The sequence below is a fragment of the Sinocyclocheilus rhinocerous genome, unplaced genomic scaffold (assembly GCF_001515625.1).
Source record: "Sinocyclocheilus rhinocerous isolate Xijiao unplaced genomic scaffold, SAMN03320098_v1.1 scaffold2867, whole genome shotgun sequence".
Taxonomy (NCBI): Eukaryota; Metazoa; Chordata; class Actinopteri; order Cypriniformes; family Cyprinidae; genus Sinocyclocheilus; species Sinocyclocheilus rhinocerous.
In genome coordinates this window covers 56,598-79,881 of record NW_015666959.1, presented here as the reverse complement: position 1 = coordinate 79,881, position 23,284 = coordinate 56,598, and the positions used below count along the sequence as shown (strand labels likewise).

At 36.0% G+C, this 23,284-nt stretch overlaps 1 protein-coding gene across 5 annotated transcripts in view; it reads right to left on the bottom strand.

Annotated features, from left to right (window-relative positions):
* The window catches only part of farp2 (FERM, RhoGEF and pleckstrin domain protein 2), an 85,805-nt gene that overhangs the window by 49,156 nt on the left and 13,365 nt on the right, over positions 1-23,284 (bottom strand). For all 5 annotated transcript variants that reach the window (XM_016544811.1, XM_016544814.1, XM_016544812.1 and 2 more), the window contains exons 3-7: positions 7,954-8,058; positions 5,894-5,936; positions 5,726-5,804; positions 5,548-5,645; positions 2,404-2,518 (exon numbers count right to left, since the gene is read on the bottom strand). In XM_016544811.1, coding sequence (XP_016400297.1) covers positions 2,404-2,518; positions 5,548-5,645; positions 5,726-5,804; positions 5,894-5,936; positions 7,954-8,058 — 440 coding nt within the window. The remainder of the gene's footprint in view (positions 1-2,403; positions 2,519-5,547; positions 5,646-5,725; positions 5,805-5,893; positions 5,937-7,953; positions 8,059-23,284) is intronic.

Genomic DNA, 23,284 nt, shown 5'->3' with positions numbered 1-23,284 from the left:
TAAAAGACACCTGTCCACACAATCTGTATCTTCCATTCCAACCTCTCCCACCACCATGGGCAAGACCAAAGAGCTGTTAAAGGATGTCAGAGACAAGATTGTAGATCTGCACAAGGCTTGAATGGGCTACAAGGCCATCAGCAAGAAGCTTGGTGAGAAGGAGACAACTGTTGGTGCGATTATTCGGGAATGGACGAAATGCAAAACAACCATCAATCGGACTCGGTCTGGAGTTCCGTGCAAGATCTTGCCTCATGGGGTAAGGATGATCATGAGAAAGGTGAGGGATCACCCCCGAACTACACGCAGGAGCTTGTTAATGATCTTAAGGCAGTTGGGACCACAGTCACCAAGCAAAACATTGGTAACACAATACGTCGCAATGGACTGATATCCTGCAGCGCCCGCAAGGTCCCACTGCTCAAGAAGGCACATGCACAGGCCTGTTTAAAGTTTGCCAAAAAACATCTAAATGATTCAGAGAAGGCTTGGGAATAAGTGCTGTGGTCAGATGAGACCAAAATTTAGGTCTTTGGCATTAACTCGACTCACCGTGTTTGGAGGGAGAGAAATACTGACTATGACCCCAAGAACACCATCCCTACAGTCAAGCACAGAGGTGGAAACATTATGCTTTTGGGCTGTTTTTATGCTAAGGGTACAGGACGACTTTGCATTGAGGGGCAAATAGACGGGGCCATGTACTGTAAAATCTTGGACGAGAACCTCCTTCCCTCAGCCAGAACATTGAAGATGGGTGATGGATGGGTCTTCCAGCATGACAATGACCTGAAACATACCGCCAAGGCAACAAAGGAGTGGCTCAAGAAGAAGCACATTAAGGTCATGGAGTGGCCTAGCCAGTCTCCAGACCTCAATCCTATAGAAAATCTGTGGAGGGAGCTGAAACTTCGAGTTGCCAAACGACAGCCAAAAAACCATAAGGATTTAGAGAGGATCTGTAAAGAGGAAGCAAATCAATTTCTAACCTTTATATAATGTGTTTTTTCTGGATTTGTTGGTGGGTATTCTGTCTCTATATGTTAAAATAAACCCATAAAAATTACAGACCCTTAATTTCTTTGTAAGTGGGCAAACTTACAAAATCAGCATGGGATCAAATAAATATTTTCCCCACTGTACATACTGTTTCAAATCAGCTTTGCAGAAAAATATTTGTTTCAATGTTTATACATACATACATACATACAACACTTTATGTAGGATATAGGTTCTAATAATTTCAAGTAGTTTCTACATAATGTGTGGGGGCTGGGCAAACATATTCCAGTAATGTTGAGCAGCGTTCTGGCTAATCGTGGGCAAATGTTAGAGCAGTGCCAGATCATCAGCGCACTCTAATTTTGCTCATCCTTTAAGCTGTTCAATCTGCTTAAGCCCCTCCCCTTCCCTTGTGGCCGTATGGCTAATAAAGAGCCTTGAGCCACTGGATTACAATCACAGCCTCACATAGCCACTGACACGGCCCACCTGCAATACTTCTCTCACAGCCAAAGCCTCAGATTAAATGCACCGTTACAAAGAGCCAAAAACACAGGGCTGACACACTTGAGATTTTACAAAAACTGACAACGTTGGTATCATAAAGCATTATTTTTAACATTTTGTGACTCCAGTGATATTCTTAATCCTAGATATGGCACAGAGATCTTGTTCAATGTAAATTTTATTTTTTTTAAGCTCGATTTGTCTTCTGCAGGCCAAAAATTCAATTCTAAAACTCATTGCTTTCCAATGTCATAGCACACGTTTTTAAGTATCATTCACGTCTGTACCACAAACGGTGTGGAACAAGTTACGTCTAACGTTTAATAAGGGAATAGCATGAGCAACAAATGCATCACTAATAATGAAGACGCTGCTAAAACATTTAACTTTACATCATTATTTATTTATCTGGAAGGATGATCCATTCAGAGCTTGAAGAAGGATCATCTGTCCCATATTATCATATAATAGTGTCTGCAAGCTCTTAAAACAACATCTTTCCAAAGTTCAAGCAGAGAGAGAAACTGCAGTCCACCTTTAACTGCCTCTAAATCCAATAAACTGCCACACACAACAATCACTTACACACTATCAGATCTCTTCTCACCAAATAAACTCAGCACCAAATGGAAACAGACTGTCATTCAAGATTACCAGGGGAGTCTGTATTTAAAGTTCAGTTAGATGTTCAGCTAGGGAAAAATACCACGCAAATGCTTCCAACTAAACTGGACATGAAAAAGATAAACCTACTTTTGTGCCATAAATTCCCTGTACTGATTCCCGGTGGTCAGCGCAGTGAAATTTACAAATGCAAAGCCTGACAGGCTGAGATAAATTAAAGAGAACAATGCAGAAGCATAGGCCATCAGGCCAAAACAATAAATGTCTTACATGTGTCTGCGGTGGATCTCCATGATCTTTTCTTGCACACGTTCCTGATATGGCAGCAATTTATTAATCTTCAGAAACTCCCTGTCTGCTATGTCATCGTAGTCACCGATCTCAGCTGTGTGGGGGAAAGAGAAAGGTAAAGGGTCAAAGACAAATAAGAGTGTCCAAGAAAAAGAAAAGGAAAAACACAAGTTCTGAGAAACAGACTGTTTATGCTGGTTTCATATGGTATTAGAAAACGTTTTTGGTACAAATATTTCTCAATATTATAGTTATTACTGATCAAATAATGTAGCCTAAGCGAGCATAAGAAACTTCCTTCAAAAACACTTTAAACAGTAGTATAAATGTGTTATTTTTGGGGGTTGCACCATAAGATATTTTACTACCTTAAATAACCTATAAAAATGTCCAATTATCTGATATTTCAAGAGACTTACTGACCTTGATACACAGTAAGAAAGATGCAAGAGTCATCTCTACAATACTGTTTTATGATATTTTTATATCATAAAACACATACATATTCAAGCCACTGAATTTCAATTTTAAAGGGGTCATGAACTGAGAATCAAAATTCCCTCGATCTTTTGACATATAAGACGTCATTGTACTATAAAAACATTCTGTAAGTTTCAGAACTCAAAACTTTCTCAGTTTAAAGCTGCAGTCCCTACGTTTTTTTTTGGTTAAAAATGATCTGAAATCAATATTTGAGCAAGTACATAACCAGCCAGTGTTCAAAATTATCGCCTGACTTTAGCCCGATTCACAACGTTAAACTTATAATAATGTTTTCTAATTTCAGTGGCCACTGCGTCATTAAGTCACGTCGGTAAACAAAGAAGTTGTCCCGGCTATAGTAGGCTATATCACATGTGAGGAACCTGCAGGTGGCCCCGGATCATTTATAGACTTTTTTCACAGCAGCTGGAATAATTCAATTTATCATTTTGATGGCGGATTGTAATCCAGAAAGGATTAGGTGTTTATGAAACACAAGTGACTGAAATTAAATACTATTCCAGTTTTAAATGTGCATCTGATTACAGATAGCCTGGGATTACACACAAATTGTATTTTAAAGACAACCAGTTTGAAGGAAGACTAATTTGCTTTTTGGGTTAAAGGAATTTCTAAATATGAAATTTGAATGGTATGACAATTAGAGATTAGACTGTACAGAAATTAAAATCTACACGCTAATACACACTATACTCATAGTCACGCAATGCTGATGTTGTTAACATTAACAATTAGAGAACAAAGTATAACAATAATAATAATTTGCACGATTTGATGTGATATGAGCTAACCGATCGTTAGATTTAATCACCATTAGAGAACAAAGTATAACAATAATAATAATTTGCACGGTTTGATGTGATATGAGCTAACCGATCGTTAGATTTAATCACCATTGGTAGCGGAATTTATTGTAATGCTTTTTACTCAGTTGGTCAGAACAAACGTGGCAGACTTGTTACTTACTTGTTCAGATGACAATATACGGTGAAAATTCTTATTTGGGTCATATATTCCAAGACGTAGGTTAGAATCTGTGATTCCTAAGTACAGTATCCACACTGGTGCGGTGACTGACAGCCACACATACTCCTCTAAACATTAGATTCATCCGCGCTAGAGCTGTGCCGGTGCACAACCCAGGTAATGAAGATAATAGCGCAAATAACTGCAAATGTAGGTTTTCAAACAGAAATGGCAGAAACTTACGGACTGCAGCTTTAAAAAACAAATGTTGAAGCCAATCTGCAAAAACGACAGGTTGTGGAATGTGCCACTCTATGACGTGTAATAGTGTGGCTAAACTCCGCCTCCACAGAAGATGATCAACGCCTGCTTCTACATCGCTGCCTATTTAGCCCCGCCCACTGATTCGCACATGTAGTGTAAATAACAAGAGGCAAACGCAGGTCTACGCAGAAACCAAACGTTAAAGATTGCTCCGAAGACAACAAGACCCTGTGCAGTGCCAATCAGTGGAAAAACACAATCTTTCTTCATCTTCCTTCTGATCCCAACGTTAGGAAAGAGTAGATGAACTTCATTTTTTTAATGAAGTTTCAGACCACGTCAGTAAGAACTAGGTTTCTTCATTTTACCGTGGATTCATTTACAAACAAGGCACAATTCGATGCAGGTTTTTTAGAAAGATTGAAACTAAAAGATGATGCTGTGCCTACTATATTCGATCCGACAGTAATGTCGCAATACACAACTGTGAGCAACTGTTTTTGTTACGTGGTCACTATTGCTTTGTCAGTTATTTCAGATCGTTTTAACCTAAAATCAAAGCAGCGTCCATCTGTGAAGGATGCAGGCTGTCAGACATACACAACTGTTAGCCAATCATAGCAGTGGGCGTTTACTTCCGAGTCTACAATCCATTATAAGTGGATCTCAGAGAACAGTAAAAAAATAATAATAAAAAGGCAATTCATGACCTCTTTAAAGGGGTGCTATTATGCTTTTCCACTTTTCGCACTATTTGTAAAGCATTGAATGTTAGTTATGTCCAGAGCACCTTAATGCAACTGCATGAGTTTAGTTTACTCTATTCAGTCTAGCAGTTTAGTTTAAAGGGGTCCTATTATGCTTTTTCACTTTTTCAACTGAAGTTAGTCTGTAATGTTTTTGTTTGAGCATTGAGCAAAAAAGATCTACAAAGTTACAAAGTTCAAAGTCCACTTCAAAAGGAGATATTTTATTTAACAGAAATCACTTTTTAAAAACAACAACGAACGACTCGTTTGGACTACAGCGCATATTTTCCGGGATTTGTGATATCACAAATATCGACGAATGGGACGAGACCTGGTTGAGCTGCACTAGAGAAGGCAACGAGTGTTATCACTATGTCGGAGACACGCTAGCTTTCCCAAGGCAGACGAACTTAGAGTGGTTACAATCATCCGGGTTTAAATCGCGCTCAAATTGATTTGATTTTTTTTCACTTTAATGCATTTTTGAATAGATTAATAGAGGCAGGAAAAATAATCATGTCAATGATCAAAAACATTACATAGCAGAGACACAACAGAATCAGTGTAACAAAGATTTAAAACATTATGGCGGACAGGAGTCAGGACTTCAGGTACATTAACTGACTCATATTATACATACATTGAACCAAATGAGAGGCCAGCAGGGCGGCAGTGTTTTCTGTACAGTTCAGTCGGCCCTCTATTAGATCCCTCTTGATTTGCAGAGAAAACAAGTACCTGGAGAAAAAGTACATAGTTGCAAGCATCGTTCAGCTAATCAGAATATAAAACATGGATGATGACTCTGAACATCCTACCTAGTAAACTCCTCCTGAAGCTGACCAGGATCTGGAGGAAAGAACTTCACTGACAGCCGAAAGAGTGTGTTCATCGGCCCTGTGAATAGTAAGTATAAACACACAAGTTTCAAAAACCCCAAGATCCTCTGATCTCTAAACACAACACAAAACATTAAGTGTACTTACGTCTCACTTGTTTCACTACGAGCTTGGTGGGCTCCAGCCAAACCTGTTGAAATAAAACAGTGCAGAGTAAGACTGGCATTTCAGCTTTTAACCACCTTATAAAGTCTAAGCAATAAATACAAATAATCTCTCACACTTTCAAACTACATCTGTTTCTGGTCTTTCAAGAAAGCACTAAAACTGAAGAACATCTCGGTCACAGAGGCCACAGATAAGATCTTGAGATGCAGACCACACCAAAAACATATTTCAGGAATTTTTGGAAAGCTATTATTCAAATGCTCCGGGATATGCACATTTTTAAATTCAAACCTCTGTGTTTGCCTGTTTTGGGGTCGTGCATAGATGTCATGATCTGTTTTAATTGTGTGTGTCTGCAGAGTTTGTAGACGCCCTGCTCCTCCAAGCACATCTGGAGCTGATTGTGGCAAGAATGTACCTTTTCTCACTCCATCTCCAGCTCCTTCTACTCCGCTGACCTCTCATCTTTTACGGAATCATCACAACAACCCCATACACACACACATTCCACACCTGATTCAACTCTCTCCAAAAAACCTGGCTTGGCACACTCAAAAACAGATGGCCAAAAGACAGTCTCCAGTGCTCATCTCAAAATTACTTTAAAAAAAAACTTTCATATTTCACCAATGATAAAGAAACCAAGATGAAAAAGATGCATTATGGCGATAATTAAAATGACATGCTAGTGGGTTTATACAGCACAACAGCCCTTTGTCAGCAGCCTCAGTATTTGTCCCAGTTATAAAAAAAACAAAAAACAAAAACAATAAACAGTTCTAAGCAATGAACCAATTCAATAATAAAACAAAAGCCAAATCAAAATACAAACAAAAACAAAAAACAAAACAAAAATCAAATCCAAAACAAAAAGCAAACCAAAAAACAACAACAAGGCTGTAACAAAAACATTACAAAACACTTTTGAAGGGATAGGGATAATCCACCCAAAAAGGAAAATGTTGTCATCATCTGCTCACCTTCATGTCATTCCAAACCTTTATTTCCTACTTCTGCTGGACACAAAAGAAGGTATTTTGAAGAATGTTGGTAACCAAACTGTTTCAGTTCCCTTTGATTTCCTTTGTATTTTTGTCCATGCAATAGAAGTCAATGGGAACTGAAAATGTTTGGCTTGGTTAAATGTTCTTCACAATATTTTCTTTTGTGTTCTACAGAAGAAAGAAATACAGGTTTGGAACAACAAGACAATTTTTCATTTCTGAACTATCCCTTTAAGCCTATTTATTATAAAAAAAGGACAAGATTATTAAAATAGCTCGCAGATAATGTAAAGCACATAATTCAGCAAAATTAAGATTATATTGACTATGTTACATAAACACATTTCATTACACCAAATACCAAAATAATGTTTTTTTTAGCAGCATCATATGACCCCTTTAAAGGTGAATTGTGAAATCTCTGTCCCTGTGACACCAAAAAAAATAAAATAAAATTAAAAAAAATAAAGACTTTTCACACAGGTTTCCTAAACATTCCTTTCATTGGTCAAACAAAAGGAGAGTTCCATTTCTAACTCACAATATTCAGTGAGAGTCAGTGTTGCAATCAATTTACTGATGGATTACTTGTTTTCTCTGACTATTAAGCAAGGGTAAGTCATTTAAGATTGAAAAACAAAATTACATACTTCACCTTTAAGAAACGTTTTGCTTCTACTTTAGCCTGGATTACATAATCCTTTAAATACATCAAATCTTGTCTTTAATCAACTGTAAAGTCTCTCATTTGTGTGTATACTAATTACTATAGTAACTCTGCATAAATGTATCCTTTTAAACACGTTTATTTGTAGGTATGTTCTAAAATATAATGATGTGTTCTTTAAGGTTGTGTGCCCGTATCAGGCAGGTTTAAAGGGAACAGTAAACCTCTGGGGCCCAGAGAGAAGCAGCACAAACAACATAATACACCTCCTCATCTTTTAAGAGCTTAGCTGGGTTTTCAGAGGAGCGGGCCGTTCACAATCCCGCCTTTGTGTGAGCAGGGGGACTGTTTGTCAAGTGGCCACTTACCCAGTTCATCTGCAGGTTCTGAAACTCCAGACCAAAGTAATCGCTCTCAATGAGATTGATCCGTCTGAGCACTTCAGAGTAAAGAGTTTGCCCATCCGCTTTTGACTACAAGAGAGAGAGGAAAAACAAGACATTTAATTATGACATTTATTTGAAAAAAAAAAAAAAAAATTTCATATTATTTTTATTTTATTTTTGTCACAATCATGACAATTTGGCTGATTAACAAATTATTTGCTGGTTAACAAATAATTACAATTAATGATTTAATTGTCCTTTTCTCTTTAATGCTACATATTGCACAAGATCAAGATGCCATGAAGAATAATATTCTAAATATTATATTATCTTAAATTTCAATAAATAAACAAACAAATAAATGAATATTTCTCTGCACTTTCCATTCACACTGATTTTCGTTTTTTTTTTTGTTTTTTTTGGGAACCAATCCAACATAATTAGAATATTATGGTAATATAATATTGATTATTATGGTTGTGATGAATGTCAGAATTGTATGCATTAGAAATACATTTCAGAAAGGATACATGAACTGCATAAAATAACCCCTAACACTTTCTTAATATGTGATTATTAAAAGGGATAGTTCATCCAAAAATGAAAATCATTTACTCACCCACAGGTTATTCCAAACCTGTATGAGTTTCTTTTTTCAGTTGAACACAAAATAAGACATTTTGAAGAATATGGGTAACCAAACAGTTGATGGTCCCCACTGATTTCCATAGTATGGAAAAAAAAAAAACCCAATGAAAGCCAATAGGGCCATCAACATTTTTCTTTCTTTCTTTTCTTTTTTTTTTCTTTCAAAATATCTTTTGTGTTCAACAGAAGACATAAACAGGGTTGAAACAGTTTAAGGGTGAGTAAATGATGACAGGATTTTTATTTTTGGGTGAACTATACCTTTAATATTGATTATAACTGCAATTCAATCAAATAATTGAGTGAAAGTCTAACCTAATCTAAGTTCAAAGTTGTAGTTTATTTTATATAACGTTGTCTACATTTCTTCATATTTCTTTTCTGTTCTTTTTTTTTCTTTTTTGAAGATTATGGGGTTGTGAGGGGTAAAATATTTAAATATTTCTGTGGAAAAGCAGCTGTGTCTGCTATGAAGTCGCTGGATATTTGAGGCTAATGGGTGTCAGCAGGAAATATCTGTGGGCTATCGGAGTAATTCTCCACAGCATGCAGCCGGGCCAAAACCAGACACAAGGCCACAACACAGTCAATTTCTGAGATCAGCTGGACTGTCTGTTGTAAACATATAACTGTGAAAGGCTAGGAGAACATCTAAGGACATTTCAGGGCACATAGGCAGTTAAACCTGCTAAAAGAGAAAAGGGTTTTCCCTGAAAAAAAAAAAACGACTCAGAGGTTTGTCATTACAAAATGAAGGACTAATTACTATGTACCCAGAACACACTGCGCTTAGGTTTTGCAATTCGAGCCTGTGACTTTCTGGGAAAATTGTACAGCAGACAGCTGTTTGTAATGTGAAATGTATTTTTAAAGACCATAAAAACAGCCTGAGTTGAATTGGGCCGGCCAGATTGTTACCCTCCATTTCTTTGGTACGTTCTAAACTTGGCTGATTCTTTCTGCCTTTAATATAGTTTCTTAAGTAAAGAATGTACTCTCCGTGCCAAGCAGGGCAGGTAAGCACCTTCCAAATGGCTTCCTCGGCTCTGTCAAAACCCGCATCAACATGTACAACACAATCAGTACAAAGAGGAGGAGACGGACCTAGGGCTGGGCGATATAGCAAAAAAATGTATCAACGATATAATGTTTCATATCGTTCGGTATCGATAATTATTGGCATTTTTTATAACCTTTTTAAAAACAAAGAGCAATAGAAAAAAAAATTTCAATTTAACCACTGTATTTTTAAATTAACCCAATTTATTGAGACAAACAACAAATATTTTTTGTTTTAACACAGGGTCACACAATAAAAATTAAACAAATATTCAAGGACTTTTTAAAGCACCATTTATTTTATATCAAGCACCTATCAAATTCACACCCCAGCATATGTAGTGTCATGAAAGACCTTACATTACTTAACAGTTCACTTACACTTAACATTTACATTAAACATTTCAGAGTAATAATGTTTTGAATGTGTAGGTTTCATAAAGATTGATGTGGTTTGGAATTGGTAAAATGTGCTTGGAAAAAATATGATCAGAATACAGTGCGTGCATAATTATTAGGCATGTTGATAGTGCGCGTGATCACGAAATCGAAAGTGAACAGCGAGCGCTAATTCAAAAGCCATTACAATACCCTGCATATTGATAGTGGCTCCCTGATGTGCGAAAATTATGGGGTTAAAGAAAAAAAAAAAATCTTTTGACAATTTTTCCTCGGGCCAAACCCCATTCCACAGCCATACCTGTCACACACCCAGTTGCTCTGTGTTCTCTGCTAATAACCCGACTGTGAATGATGCGAGTGGCATCACTATGTTGTCAGTGAGAAGCTGCAGCCGTGGCGGGGATGATTTTTGGTGTGCCGGCAGAACAACAACAATGTGCTACGGGTTTCTTCTCCCCTCATTTTTTCCAACTGACAGAAATCCGTCGAAGCGACGGAAAACTTTAATCCCTGTATATACAATATTAGAATGTTCGCGGGAGCGGGCGGTAATGGTCAGAAATTCAGCGGGAGCGGGCTTAAGAAAACTGTCCCGCTCAGGGCTCTAGGCTGCGCATCAACACACACACTAAGTTTTTTTTCGCGTTACCCCATCTCCACCCCCAATCATTAGTGCCGTTTCGTTCTTTGACAGAACATATAGGACCATTTTTTAAATAGCGCCATAAACAAAATTTATTTCAAATTTAATTCAAGCACTTTCAAGGACCTATGTTTGTTTTCAAGTACTTTCCAGGCCTTGAATCCACATGTCTGAAATTCAAGTACTTTCAAGTACTTTCAAGAAGCGTGTGAACCCTGTTAACAGTCAAACTCACAATAAAAATTTAAAAAAATATCTAATTTCTAATGATATATATGCAGATTAAATAGGTCTTAATGAAACTTTTGGCTTGTCTACCGAGGCCACAGGAGGGCGCAATGAGCAAAATAATGCAGCACGCAAAGAAATAAATGTCTATAAAAAACCTGCATTACGTCTAAATTAACTCATATAAATCTAATATAATTTTGTAAATTGCATAAACAATTATGAACAAAACAGCATCATGTATTTGAATCATGCTTAATACAAAGAGCCCATCACGCAGATTGCATTTAAAAACATATGAGATGCAGTGAAAGGAATAAAACTCCACAAATTCGCGACGTGTTTTCTAAAAGTTTAAACTGTTTTAACTTTGCATGGCTACATCTCTTGTGTGAGACGCGAGTACAGCAGTCATATTTGTCTGTCTTAAAATGCGCTGAATATCCCTGAAGCACACCTAACATTCAAATGCAAATGTTTATTTTAAACTCAACTAATATTCTTTTTTTTTTTATTCACAATCTCCTCATCACAGGCAGGCACAGCACTCAATTCAGCATGTGTTCGTGTTTGTGTGTGCTGTCTGCGTCACTCATAGCACGTGCCTATATCGTGCACTATATCGAACATTTTTTATATCATTATCGAAGAAGGTGTACCGTCGATAAATAGATACCGATTTATCGCCCAGGCCTAGACGGACCACTCAGAGAAATTCATAAAGAAATCATAATGCTCAACAGAGCAGCTGTGAATGGACGAATTGCCTTTCATTTATAAGAGTCTTTAATGGTTATTTTGATGTGAAGAAGCAAAATTTATGATGCCATTGTTGTTTTAATGCTAATACGAAATACATTAGGGCTGGTTATCAATACAGATGACCAGATTTGATTCTGATTCATAAGCCCTCAACTTGATTCAGATGTGTTCATTTGGGGATATTTCAGTTATGTCATTTATAAATTGTCCTCTAATGCTGTAAATTATACAGGGCAGTTCAAAACTGGTAATTCACCTTTTTAAGCTATTCTTTAAAAGAACTGGCCCATAAAGGTCATTCATTTTGGAAATCAGGCTACACTGGTTGTTGCTGTATATTCTTAATTCCCTAAGAACATCTCTGGCAAAGTTTCTTCTACCATGGCACTGAAATAATACTGGATTGCTCAAGATCACAATTAATTGGGGGGGGGGGGTAGACAGTAGATACATTTACAATACGCGTGTTTACATGAAGCTGCAGTCTGATTACAATCGGTTTAAAAGTCCAATCCAAATGAAAATGTGCCATGTAATTGCTTCAATTGGAATATAAATGCCAAAAACAACTGAACTATGTTGATATGAAATGTGCTGCAGGTTAACGTTGCTTCGGATTCTCATCTGCAGACGTCTTTTGTTTTGGACATTTTTACAGCTTGATTAATATAAGCATCATTGCACAAAGCTTTGTGCAATGATGTAAATAGATAAATATTAAGAAAAGGAGGATGGTTATTATGCAAAAACAGTGGGAGACACTGCATATTCGTGCAGTGTGAGCATGTCAAAAGATTAAATCCGTTTTGAAGCTTGTGATGCATAAATGCACACTTTATTTAACATTCATGTAAACACTATGTTCGGATTCATCAGTAGGAATTATTTAATTCCAATTGAAACAAAAAGTGCTCATGTAAATGTGGCTATTGTTATAAAAGATTTAAATTTCAAATAAATGCTGTTCTTTTGAACCTTTTATTTAAAGGGGTCATATGATGCGATTTCAAGTTTCCCTTTGTCTTTGGAGTGTTACAAGCTGATTGTGCATAGATAAGATCCCTGAAGTTGCAGTCTCAAAACCAAAGAGATATTCTTAACATATTCTGTTACACCAAATACACAAAATAATGATCTTTAAAAAAGCATCATATGACCCCTTTAACAAAAAATCCTGAAAAAAATTACATGGTTTCCTAAAAAAAAAAAAAAAAAAGTCAGGAACGCATCTTCAATGTTCTCACGTGTGAGGTGTGTCTTATGCTTGGGAGTAAGTTCTACAGACTCTCAGTTCATATACTTCAGCATTAATTGGATTAATTTTTTTTTCTACAGCTTTCCCAAGCACCCTAAACTAAAAGCCCATTAGAAGTACAGCATAACAAAACTAAGCTGTGGATCAACTCTGTGGCGTTGACTGCAACAAGGAAATACCACCTGGAGCATATTTTCCATACAGAGAGCAGTGCCTGCTGAACCCTCCAAGCACATAGACGCTATCCAGCATGTAGGAGTTTCCCTGTTACAGTTGTTCTGTCAGTTGGGCAGGTTTATGGGTCAACAGTGGCTGGGATTACTGAGCAGCAGATATTCACAGTCTGGGGAATCTTTCTGGTACTCACCAAGCCAGCTTGTCAGACTATATTGGCAACTGCTGAATCCAAACTAACAGTAGAGTGTAAGCTTTTTCATTTAGTCGGTCTGTGAACAGAATTTATGTGATCATGCATTTGAGTGCTGACTGTGTTTGGGCATGTTGAGATCTCAGTAGGAGGCATTTCTTTCTCACACTCTAAGCAAGTAGCAGCTTTTGCTGCGTTGCAACGATTCTAGCCACACCTTGACACCAAGTGATAAAAAACATTGTAAATCATTAACTAAGTAAATACATGGCAGTTACAAGAATGGTTTACAGTGTTTCCTATGTCGTGGCTGCTGAATCTTCAGTGCCACAGGCCCTCAGCAAAAGAAATCATATCTGTTCAAAAGAATAAAAAGTTCAGTGATTTGAATCAAATCCTTAACTAAATGAACTCACTGACTCAATGATTCAAATTGTGACTTGCTTAAAGTCACAATTAAACGCAAGTAGCGACAGAACCCTTTTTTTATGGCAGGGATGTGGTTCTATGCATTGATTGTTGTTTTTAGATAATCAAAAATGAATGCAAGCTTGTAGTCGATTGTGGACGACTGGGGTTGAAGAGGACAAAACGATTACAGAAATCCGGCAAACATCACCAGTCTAGTCTGCAATTTTCACCAGATGATAGAGTTGACATTTTGATTATTTTGATTAAAGATCACAAGGGCAAAAAAATCAAATATTAAACAAATACAGAGTGGATTTTTAGTTTTGGGGAGTAACTTACATGTAACAGAATTACGTAATTTAAATTACCAACTGTAATTTGTTACAGTCACAGAAAAAATATGTAATTAAATTACAGTTACTTATGAAAATTAGGGATGGGTCACGATTTTTGAATATTCGATTCGTTGATTTAATTATAGAATATCGAATAGGTTTTGCGATTATTGTCTTTAAAAATTTCCCCATGTTTTCCGTGCTGATGCGGTGGTGACGCATTCATGTAAGCAGAGGATGGCGCTGCCAATAACGCACCTAAAAGCTATCAAAGACAACAGAAGGACACATTGTCTCACGCGCACACTGTAGACTTGCGTGGCATAAAAAAAAGACTTGCGTAGCATATTATGGTTACAGTAACTTGGGACGATGCCAAATAAGAGCTCTGTGCGGACCACAAACACCCCTGACTGGGTTAGAGGTGTGGCTGAATCCGTATTCAGAAAGGCATGGAAAACAAATAACGCGTTCTACGGAGCCACTAAAGGGACATGGTTAGCCGCTTGCTAGCGGTAGCCTGTTACATTACATAACATTTCACTTACCACATAAACAGAGTAAGGAGAGATGACTGATAGGATGATGGCGAACGATTTGCATATCCTGAGCACCACTGACAAACATCTAATCTTGTAAAATGTGTGGTAAGTACTGCCGAGTGCTGCTCCATACGTGTGATCGCGAATCTTGAAAGTAAAAAACAAGGTTGCGTTCATAAGTGATTTCAATGCCTGGCATATTAATAACGGCTCCCTGATGCCGCAGTTTATATACAGTATAATTACCCAACGATATAATTGCGACAGAATATATTGAAGTATATTTTTCCTCCCATATCGTATCTATTACCTTTAGGGGTTCCATTTTTAAAAATCCACAGCCTTATGAGCAGTTGATTTATGCTAATCGATGAACTGTTATGTTAATAAGTGCCATCATTCGGTTATGTTTATTATATTAATATGTTTCAGCACGTTACAATCATTATATGGCTTGAGTTAAGCTAGCCTATCTTCTGAATTAAACAGTTTATCATACAGATTGAAAGCGTGAATCCTGTCTCTCTCGGTTTATGGGTGTTTGTGCGTGCATGCGGGGGAGGGGTGCGATTTTCGAATAATAATCGAATAATACCCAGCGATTTTTTAATATTATTTTTGCTTGGAATGCCCATCCCTAATGAAAATGTTAACGATTACAAAAGGGGTTACATCTGAATATTATCACACACAAACATATTTAATTGACTTCTTTCATAAATTGCACTGACTGCTCTAAAATATGAGACAACGTTTCAGGAGTTTAGGACACAGAATAGGACACATGCTTCTTCGACAACTGCTTTATTTCCTATTTGAGTTCATGTATATGCTTTATTTTTTTTAGGATTAACAGTTGTTGTTTTTTCCAAAGCATTGTTAGCATGTGTTTCCTGTCATAGCTATGCAGACTATTTTGTGTTAGATTTAAATTAAACTATTTCGTGTTATTATTTTAGATCTGTATTTAACCTCTTTAAATAAAGAGGTGCTAAAGTCTAATTTTGTGGTGTCTGTTCACAATAATTTTTTTTAAATCTTAATTTAAGTGATGAAAGATTCTGAAAGTCTGACAGTAATGAGTGTTGAGTACTACTGTAAGGTTAACCCTGCCTGCTTTAAATGTTTCAAAATAATTAACGGTTGAAAACATTTGTTATAAATGTAGAAAAGTAATCAAATGTAATCAGTTACATTACTTTAATAAAGTAATTGAAATAGTTACACTACTTTTTAAATAGGGTAACTTGTAATCTGTAACCCATTACATTTCCAATGGGTTACAGTAACCTTCCCAATACTGCGAACATCCATCTTAAAATAAAGCAAGTTTTGTGTACTTATTGTGGAATGTTGTTCCATGTGAATCAATTCAAATCACACAAATCAAAGGCAGCCTCAGCCAAATGATTTTATGAATGTAACAGCCAACACATGATTGTACATATTAGATTAACTATTTAGTTCAATATTTAGCTTGAAGTAAGAGGAAAAGTTCTCAGGAAATGTGCTGCAGACGGCTACATTTCCCGACTTTTCGCCACCGAGGTAAGAACGTACATGCAAAGCAAACAAAAAACTTAATTGTAGCTGACCCCAGGTTCTTGACCGTGGACTCATTTAAGAGCACATATTAACACTCTCCCTCACTCAATACTCTCATTGTTACAGGCATCAACTAAATGCTTCAGGAATCTGACCCCTAAAATAAACAGAACCGGGCCATTTCATTATAAATCTGGTTTCTTATTCTATGGATCAATCCGACTGACTTCCACTAGCGATGTGTGACCATCACCTGTGGCTAGCATGTTGGCAGACGACTGTTAGCAGTTAAAATGCGAGTTAATAAGGATCAGAGTAGGGTTTAAGTGTACCTGGCATTACTGACCAACTGCTCCAGTGTGCAGCATCACCCAGATAGTTAAACACCTCGCTAAATCCTGCCTTATGAACCAAACTCCCAGAGTGCAGATTCAACATTAACAGTACACATGGGGTTTGGTGCTCAGTCTCACTCAACAGGCACAGCACAGAGCAACACATTATCTAGTTGTAGATGTAATGTGATTTAGTGACATTTAATCAAATATTTCATGTGTAGACAAGTTCCCAGGAGTTACGCTATCATACGCTCTCTTTTTACCACAGTCTTTGCTATAGGCCCGGCTCTGATTTTCAGGAATAAATTCTTGTAACATTGTAAAACTGCCTAGACATCATTCTTACATGTGCTGGGATTAATCATGACCAATCAAAGCATTTGTCTCTGTCGTTTTTTTTTTTAAAGAAATTTTCAATTACACAATAATGTTAGCACTACTTATTGGACCTTTCTTTGTTTGTCCACAAGCTGGACTGGAATGCGGATAAGACAAATATACTTCAGGCTTTAAAGTCAACTGAACACAGAACAGCCTTGTTTGAAAGCAAGAGATAAAATTAATTTAAGTGGAAAAAACCCCTAGATCATTTTGGAATGAAGGGCGAGAGTTGAATCCAAAGAAATCCATTTCGCTTGTAGCATCTCTCATGTCACATTACAAGTGACCTAGCAACAGCGTTTTACAGAATTCTTGAATAATTTTAATAAAATCGAATTTAAAACTAGTGGTCGACCGATATGGGTTTATTGACAGCCAATGCTGATGCCGATATCTTAGAGAGCAGGGTGGCCAAAGACCGATATTAAGCCGATATACCATTTTTATTTATCATAATCGTAAAACCGTGATTATTCCTCAGACAATAATCGTACCAACAAAATCTATAATCGTTGCATCCCTAATCATATGACCCCTTTAAGAAATTTGAAATAATTTGAAAATGAAAAATAAACATACTTATACTTTAGATGACAACTACTTGATTCTGTAATCCTATTACAGCATTTTTCACAAATAAAGAAATATAAAAAATATATATAAATAAAAAGGAATAAACACTGTAACCAACAGGGCTCTCAGTAATTTGGGAAGTTTGTGTGCATTGGAAATAATTTTTTTTTTTTACCCAAATAATGTCAAGGTAACAATCATTTTACGTACAGCACACAGTGAAAATGACATTAACATGACAGTGGGCAGATGGATAAAGCGCAGCATAGTTTGAAATCAATCAGCATTCAATTCGCACGGACCGACCGTCATGCAGAGAACACGCGATCATGCAGGATACAAACGCACACTTTATAAGATCTCACAGCTGGATCCAACTAAGTCTGCAAGGTTTGTGAAATTAAATGTTTATTAGACATTCAAAGATATGTTTAAATGACAATTTGCTGAATGCTGATGGTAAAACGAGAAAGTATTATGTTTGCCTTTCTATTACTAATAATATAAAAGCAGTCAATTTAATACTTTTTTTGTATACTTTTAAATTCCTTTGTTTAACATTCTATCTAAATATGAGACAGATTTCTATCCCTATTAGAAAGAACTGTTAAACTGTGATAGCAAACAATTTAGAGGGAGAATGTGAGAAAAGTCGAACACATCAAACAAACAGAAAACCTTATCGGCAAATGCCAAATATGTCAAACATCGGCTGATATATCAGCCTTGGCAATATATCGGTCAACCACCATTTAAAACCATCCAAAAACATAGACTTGTGAGAAAAAGTTTGTATCAGAAAATAGCAGACGACAACAATGACTAAAAAAAGGATTGGTCAAATGAAAAGTGTCAAGCTGCAATAACACTTAGAGAGATTGCGGTAGATTGTTTTCAGGGTTAAATATAAATACAACAATAAAGAGAAGGACATTGGGTACAAAGTTGTCCTACCATCTCTACTGCATTGTATCCATAATTTAGTAGTCTAACTACTGTCATTGTTTAAATCAAACTAATATATTACAATAATATAATTTATATTAATATATCATTTAGCCTAATATATAATTTAGTCTGAATCTATAACAGCTAACCAAGTCTATTAGAATCTCAACAATACTGTACTGTGAACAGACATTAAATGAAGTCTCTATGGAAAGGCTCTGTATAGTGAACTTGATCTGTGCTTGAGCAAATCCTCTGACTTAAGGTCAAAGCCAGTGATGGCCGCCAACAGGGCCGAACCAATGAAAAGCCCTATCTGTCACGCTTCAACACCCTCAAATTATATCAGAGTGAGAGATGGCAAAAGTTGTCATCCGAGTTGGGGGTGGTGGGGGCTTGAAGCAATCAAGAGACGCTGGCCTCTAGGATTTTCCTCACGGCCAGCTCTCTCATAGCAGTCCCTAATTTGTTCCACTAATTGCATCGTATGGTGGATGTTAAGCAGGCCAAATGAGAGAGTGTGTAAGGCTTCCTAGTACTGACTGTACTGATAGGACAGATCGTTCGTCCTGTGACTGACTATTTGAAAGCGGTTTCGTCACTGTTGATTTGCTGCACAAGACTGGAATTAAAATATATTAGGTTATCAACATAGGATTTCCATAATAGCCATTTCAAATAATTGGTAGAAATACAAGTGAAAATTTGATAACATAATAGGCGCACAAACACATATGCATGTGTTTGAAAAATACTGTAGTATTTTAGTATCGTTGCTTATAATTATTTTCATGTAAATGCTGAATCGTAAAAATTCTGCACTATTTTGTCTACATAAAAATACCTTTAAAAATGCTATTGTTTAATCATAGTATGAAAAAATTAGGCCTGGGACGATATGCTGATCAGCCGATTTACTACTATCCCGATACTTGTGTGCCGATTCAATATATATTGCGATAATTGAGTATTGCGATTATATAACTATTGCGAATTGATATTACAATTTATTGTGATATTTGTTTGCTTCTTAAAGAATAGACAATGGAAAATACTTGATCATACCCTTAAAGAGACTGTATATGATGAGTCATATTAGGGCTGGACAATAATTCAATATCAATATGTATCGCGATATAATTTTTTTCAATAACGGTGATATGATTTTTAAACACACCTCCAGTCTTCAGTGTCACATGATCCTTCAGAAATCATTCTAATATGCTGATTTGCTGATTATCAATATTTAAAACAGTTGAGTACTTTTTTTTTTCAGGATTCTTTGATGAATAGAAAGATCCAAAGATCAGCATTTATCTGAAATAATAAGCTTTTGTAACATTATACACTATTCCATTCAGTATAATTTTTATTATTTTTTGGGGAAAGAAATTATAGAAATTAATACTTTTATTTAGCAAGGATGCTTAAAATTGATCAAAAGTGATGATAAAGGCATTTATAATGTTACAAAAGATTTCTATTTCAGATAAATAGTGTTCATATCGATATCGGAATTATATCGTATCGACCGAAATTAAGAAATATATCGTGATATCAATTTTGGTCATATCGTCCAGCCCTAAGTCATATTAACAAAAACAATGCACCACATCTTTCTGAACTTTTATTTCAGGAGCATACACATACACAGTGTATATTTTAAAGTACTATGAAACTTTCAAGTACCAAAACCCTGAAATTGCACATGAATATAATAGTCAAATGTTCAACAAAATGAACATTGTTCATACCGCTCTCGCGGTACTTTGATGTCATACGCCGATCGAGCTGTGTGGTGCTGCTTCAAGTTGAACACACCTATACATTTCGCCCTCTGTTGGAATACAAATGGTAACTTTTCCCCACCACCTCTTAGGAAAAGTAAAATAATTAAATATAAATCGATTCTAAGATAAACCAATCAATTTTAAATAGTTTTAAAAAGAATCGTGATAGTTAGGTGTAGGGCTGGGCGGTATGACCAAAAATTTATATCACGGTATTTTCCAAAATTATACCAGTTTCACGGTATATGACGGTATTTTTTTTTTCATGCATGACCGGGTGTTAACCACGTTTTCTACTGATTGAGAGAGGAAATACTGCAGTAGATTGACTTAGAATGCCCTATTTTACTGTCATGATGAGTGAATATTGTAGAAGAATTCCACACTAATAGTGACTAAACACGACCCACTAATACGTGTTAACCAGGAGTCACTCTCATTTATATTCGCGACATCGTCTGATAAAATCAACATGCATCTAGACCAGGGGTGTCCAAACTACGGCCCGCGGGCCAAATGTGGGCCCCAGCTGTCGTAAATTGTCTACATTATATATGGCCCGCCAAGCATAATTTACAAAATAGGCCTATGCAGTTTCAAAATGTCAACACAAGATGGCAGCACTAAATTTTTGACCAGATGTAGCAATAAAACGTCAGTGATAACAATTTGATAACTCATATGCGCTCTCATTTCTCATATGCGCATAACATTTTGATTTACTGTAGTAACAGTAATTGTGGTATTGTGGCAGAAATGTTGCATATTTATACAGAATCTTATATTATTAATGTAGACATATAGGCCAATTTAATGTAATGTATAATATGTATTTTATAAAAAGACCATATATTTTTTTAGACCCTGCTTTTACAATTGAAGTTTACAATTGTAACTTACAAGGTCATAACATTTTGATCTGAACAAAAGAATTACATCTGCTTAATATCAATGAAAAATAAAGTGCTTGCAGGATTTCTAAAGAAAACAAAATTTTAAAACAAAATAAATACAGATGTTAAAAATTCTCAAAACCTTTCCACTTGGATTCACAGGTTTTTCATTTTGTATTTATGTTCCACGTAGTTGCTCCTTCTGTGATCAACAAACTGATGATTTGTCCCATCTCTTTTGGTATTGTGATTAGAATCTCTGGAAAAACATATTGAGTGTTTTTCGTGATATAATTCCTGATATCTCTTTGAAATATGAAAATGTTATTCTAGGATATACACATGAGAGTGAACAGTCAGATGTTTTTTATTTATTCAACCTTATTTTGTTCTTGGCTAAATATTTTATACATAAATGTAAATTTTGCAAACGTAAGCCTTTCTATAGAAATTTTCTTGAAGATTTAAAACTCTATATGTGTTTGATTTCTGACTCTACTAATAAGAAAGCTGTAAAGACTGTGAATCTGTTCAAAAGATACATTATTGTCTTGCTCCCTGGCATATGATTTAATGTCATTTTGTTACATCTGGTTGTATTAATAAAAAATAAAAAAAAATTAATGTTCCGCGTGGAATTGCCGAGACCGTGACACGAGCACCGCCCCAACTGCACAAAACGCCCCCACCATGAGAGAAAGCTGCAGCCGCGCTGGCTGGGCGGTATGACCAAAAATTTATATCACGGTATTTTCCAAAATTATACCAGTTTCACGGTATATGACGGTATTTTTTTTTTCATGCATGACCGGGTGTTAACCACGTTTTCTACTGATTGAGAGAGGAAATACTGCAGTAGATTGACTTAGAATGCCCTATTTTACTGTCATGATGAGTGAATATTGTAGAAGAATTCCACACTAATAGTGACTAAACACGACCCACTAATACGTGTTAACCAGGAGTCACTCTCATTTATATTCGCGACATCGTCTGATAAAATCAACATGCATCTAGACCAGGGGTGTCCAAACTACGGCCTGCGGGCCAAATGTGGCCCGTGGATGAATTTTAAGCGGCCCCCAGCTGTCGTAAATTGTCTACATTATATATGGCCCGCCAAGCATAATTTACAAAATAGGCCTATGCAGTTTCAAAATGTCAACACAAGATGGCAGCACTAAATTTTTGACCAGATGTAGCAATAAAACGTCAGTGATAACAATTTGATAACTCATATGCGCTCTCATTTCTCATATGCGCATAACATTTTGATTTACTGTAGTAACAGTAATTGTGGTATTGTGGCAGAAATGTTGCATATTTATACAGAATCTTATATTATTAATGTAGACATATAGGCCAATTTAATGTAATGTATAATATGTATTTTATAAAAAGACCATATATTTTTTTAGACCCTGCTTTTACAATTGAAGTTTACAATTGTAACTTACAAGGTCATAACATTTTGATCTGAACAAAAGAATTACATCTGCTTAATATCAATGAAAAATAAAGTGCTTGCAGGATTTCTAAAGAAAACAAAATTTTAAAACAAAATAAATACAGATGTTAAAAATTCTCAAAACCTTTCCACTTGGATTCACAGGTTTTTCATTTTGTATTTATGTTCCACGTAGTTGCTCCTTCTGTGATCAACAAACTGATGATTTGTCCCATCTCTTTTGGTATTGTGATTAGAATCTCTGGAAAAACATATTGAGTGTTTTTCGTGATATAATTCCTGATATCTCTTTGAAATATGAAAATGTTATTCTAGGATATACACATGAGAGTGAACAGTCAGATGTTTTTTATTTATTCAACCTTATTTTGTTCTTGGCTAAATATTTTATACATAAATGTAAATTTTGCAAACGTAAGCCTTTCTATAGAAATTTTCTTGAAGATTTAAAACTCTATATGTGTTTGATTTCTGACTCTACTAATAAGAAAGCTGTAAAGACTGTGAATCTGTTCAAAAGATACATTATTGTCTTGCTCCCTGGCATATGATTTAATGTCATTTTGTTACATCTGGTTGTATTAATAAAAAATAAAAAAAAATTAATGTTCCGCGTGGAATTGCCGAGACCGTGACACGAGCACCGCCCCAACTGCACAAAACGCCCCCACCATGAGAGAAAGCTGCAGCCGCGCGGCGACTAGGGTTTCAACATTTTGAACAAT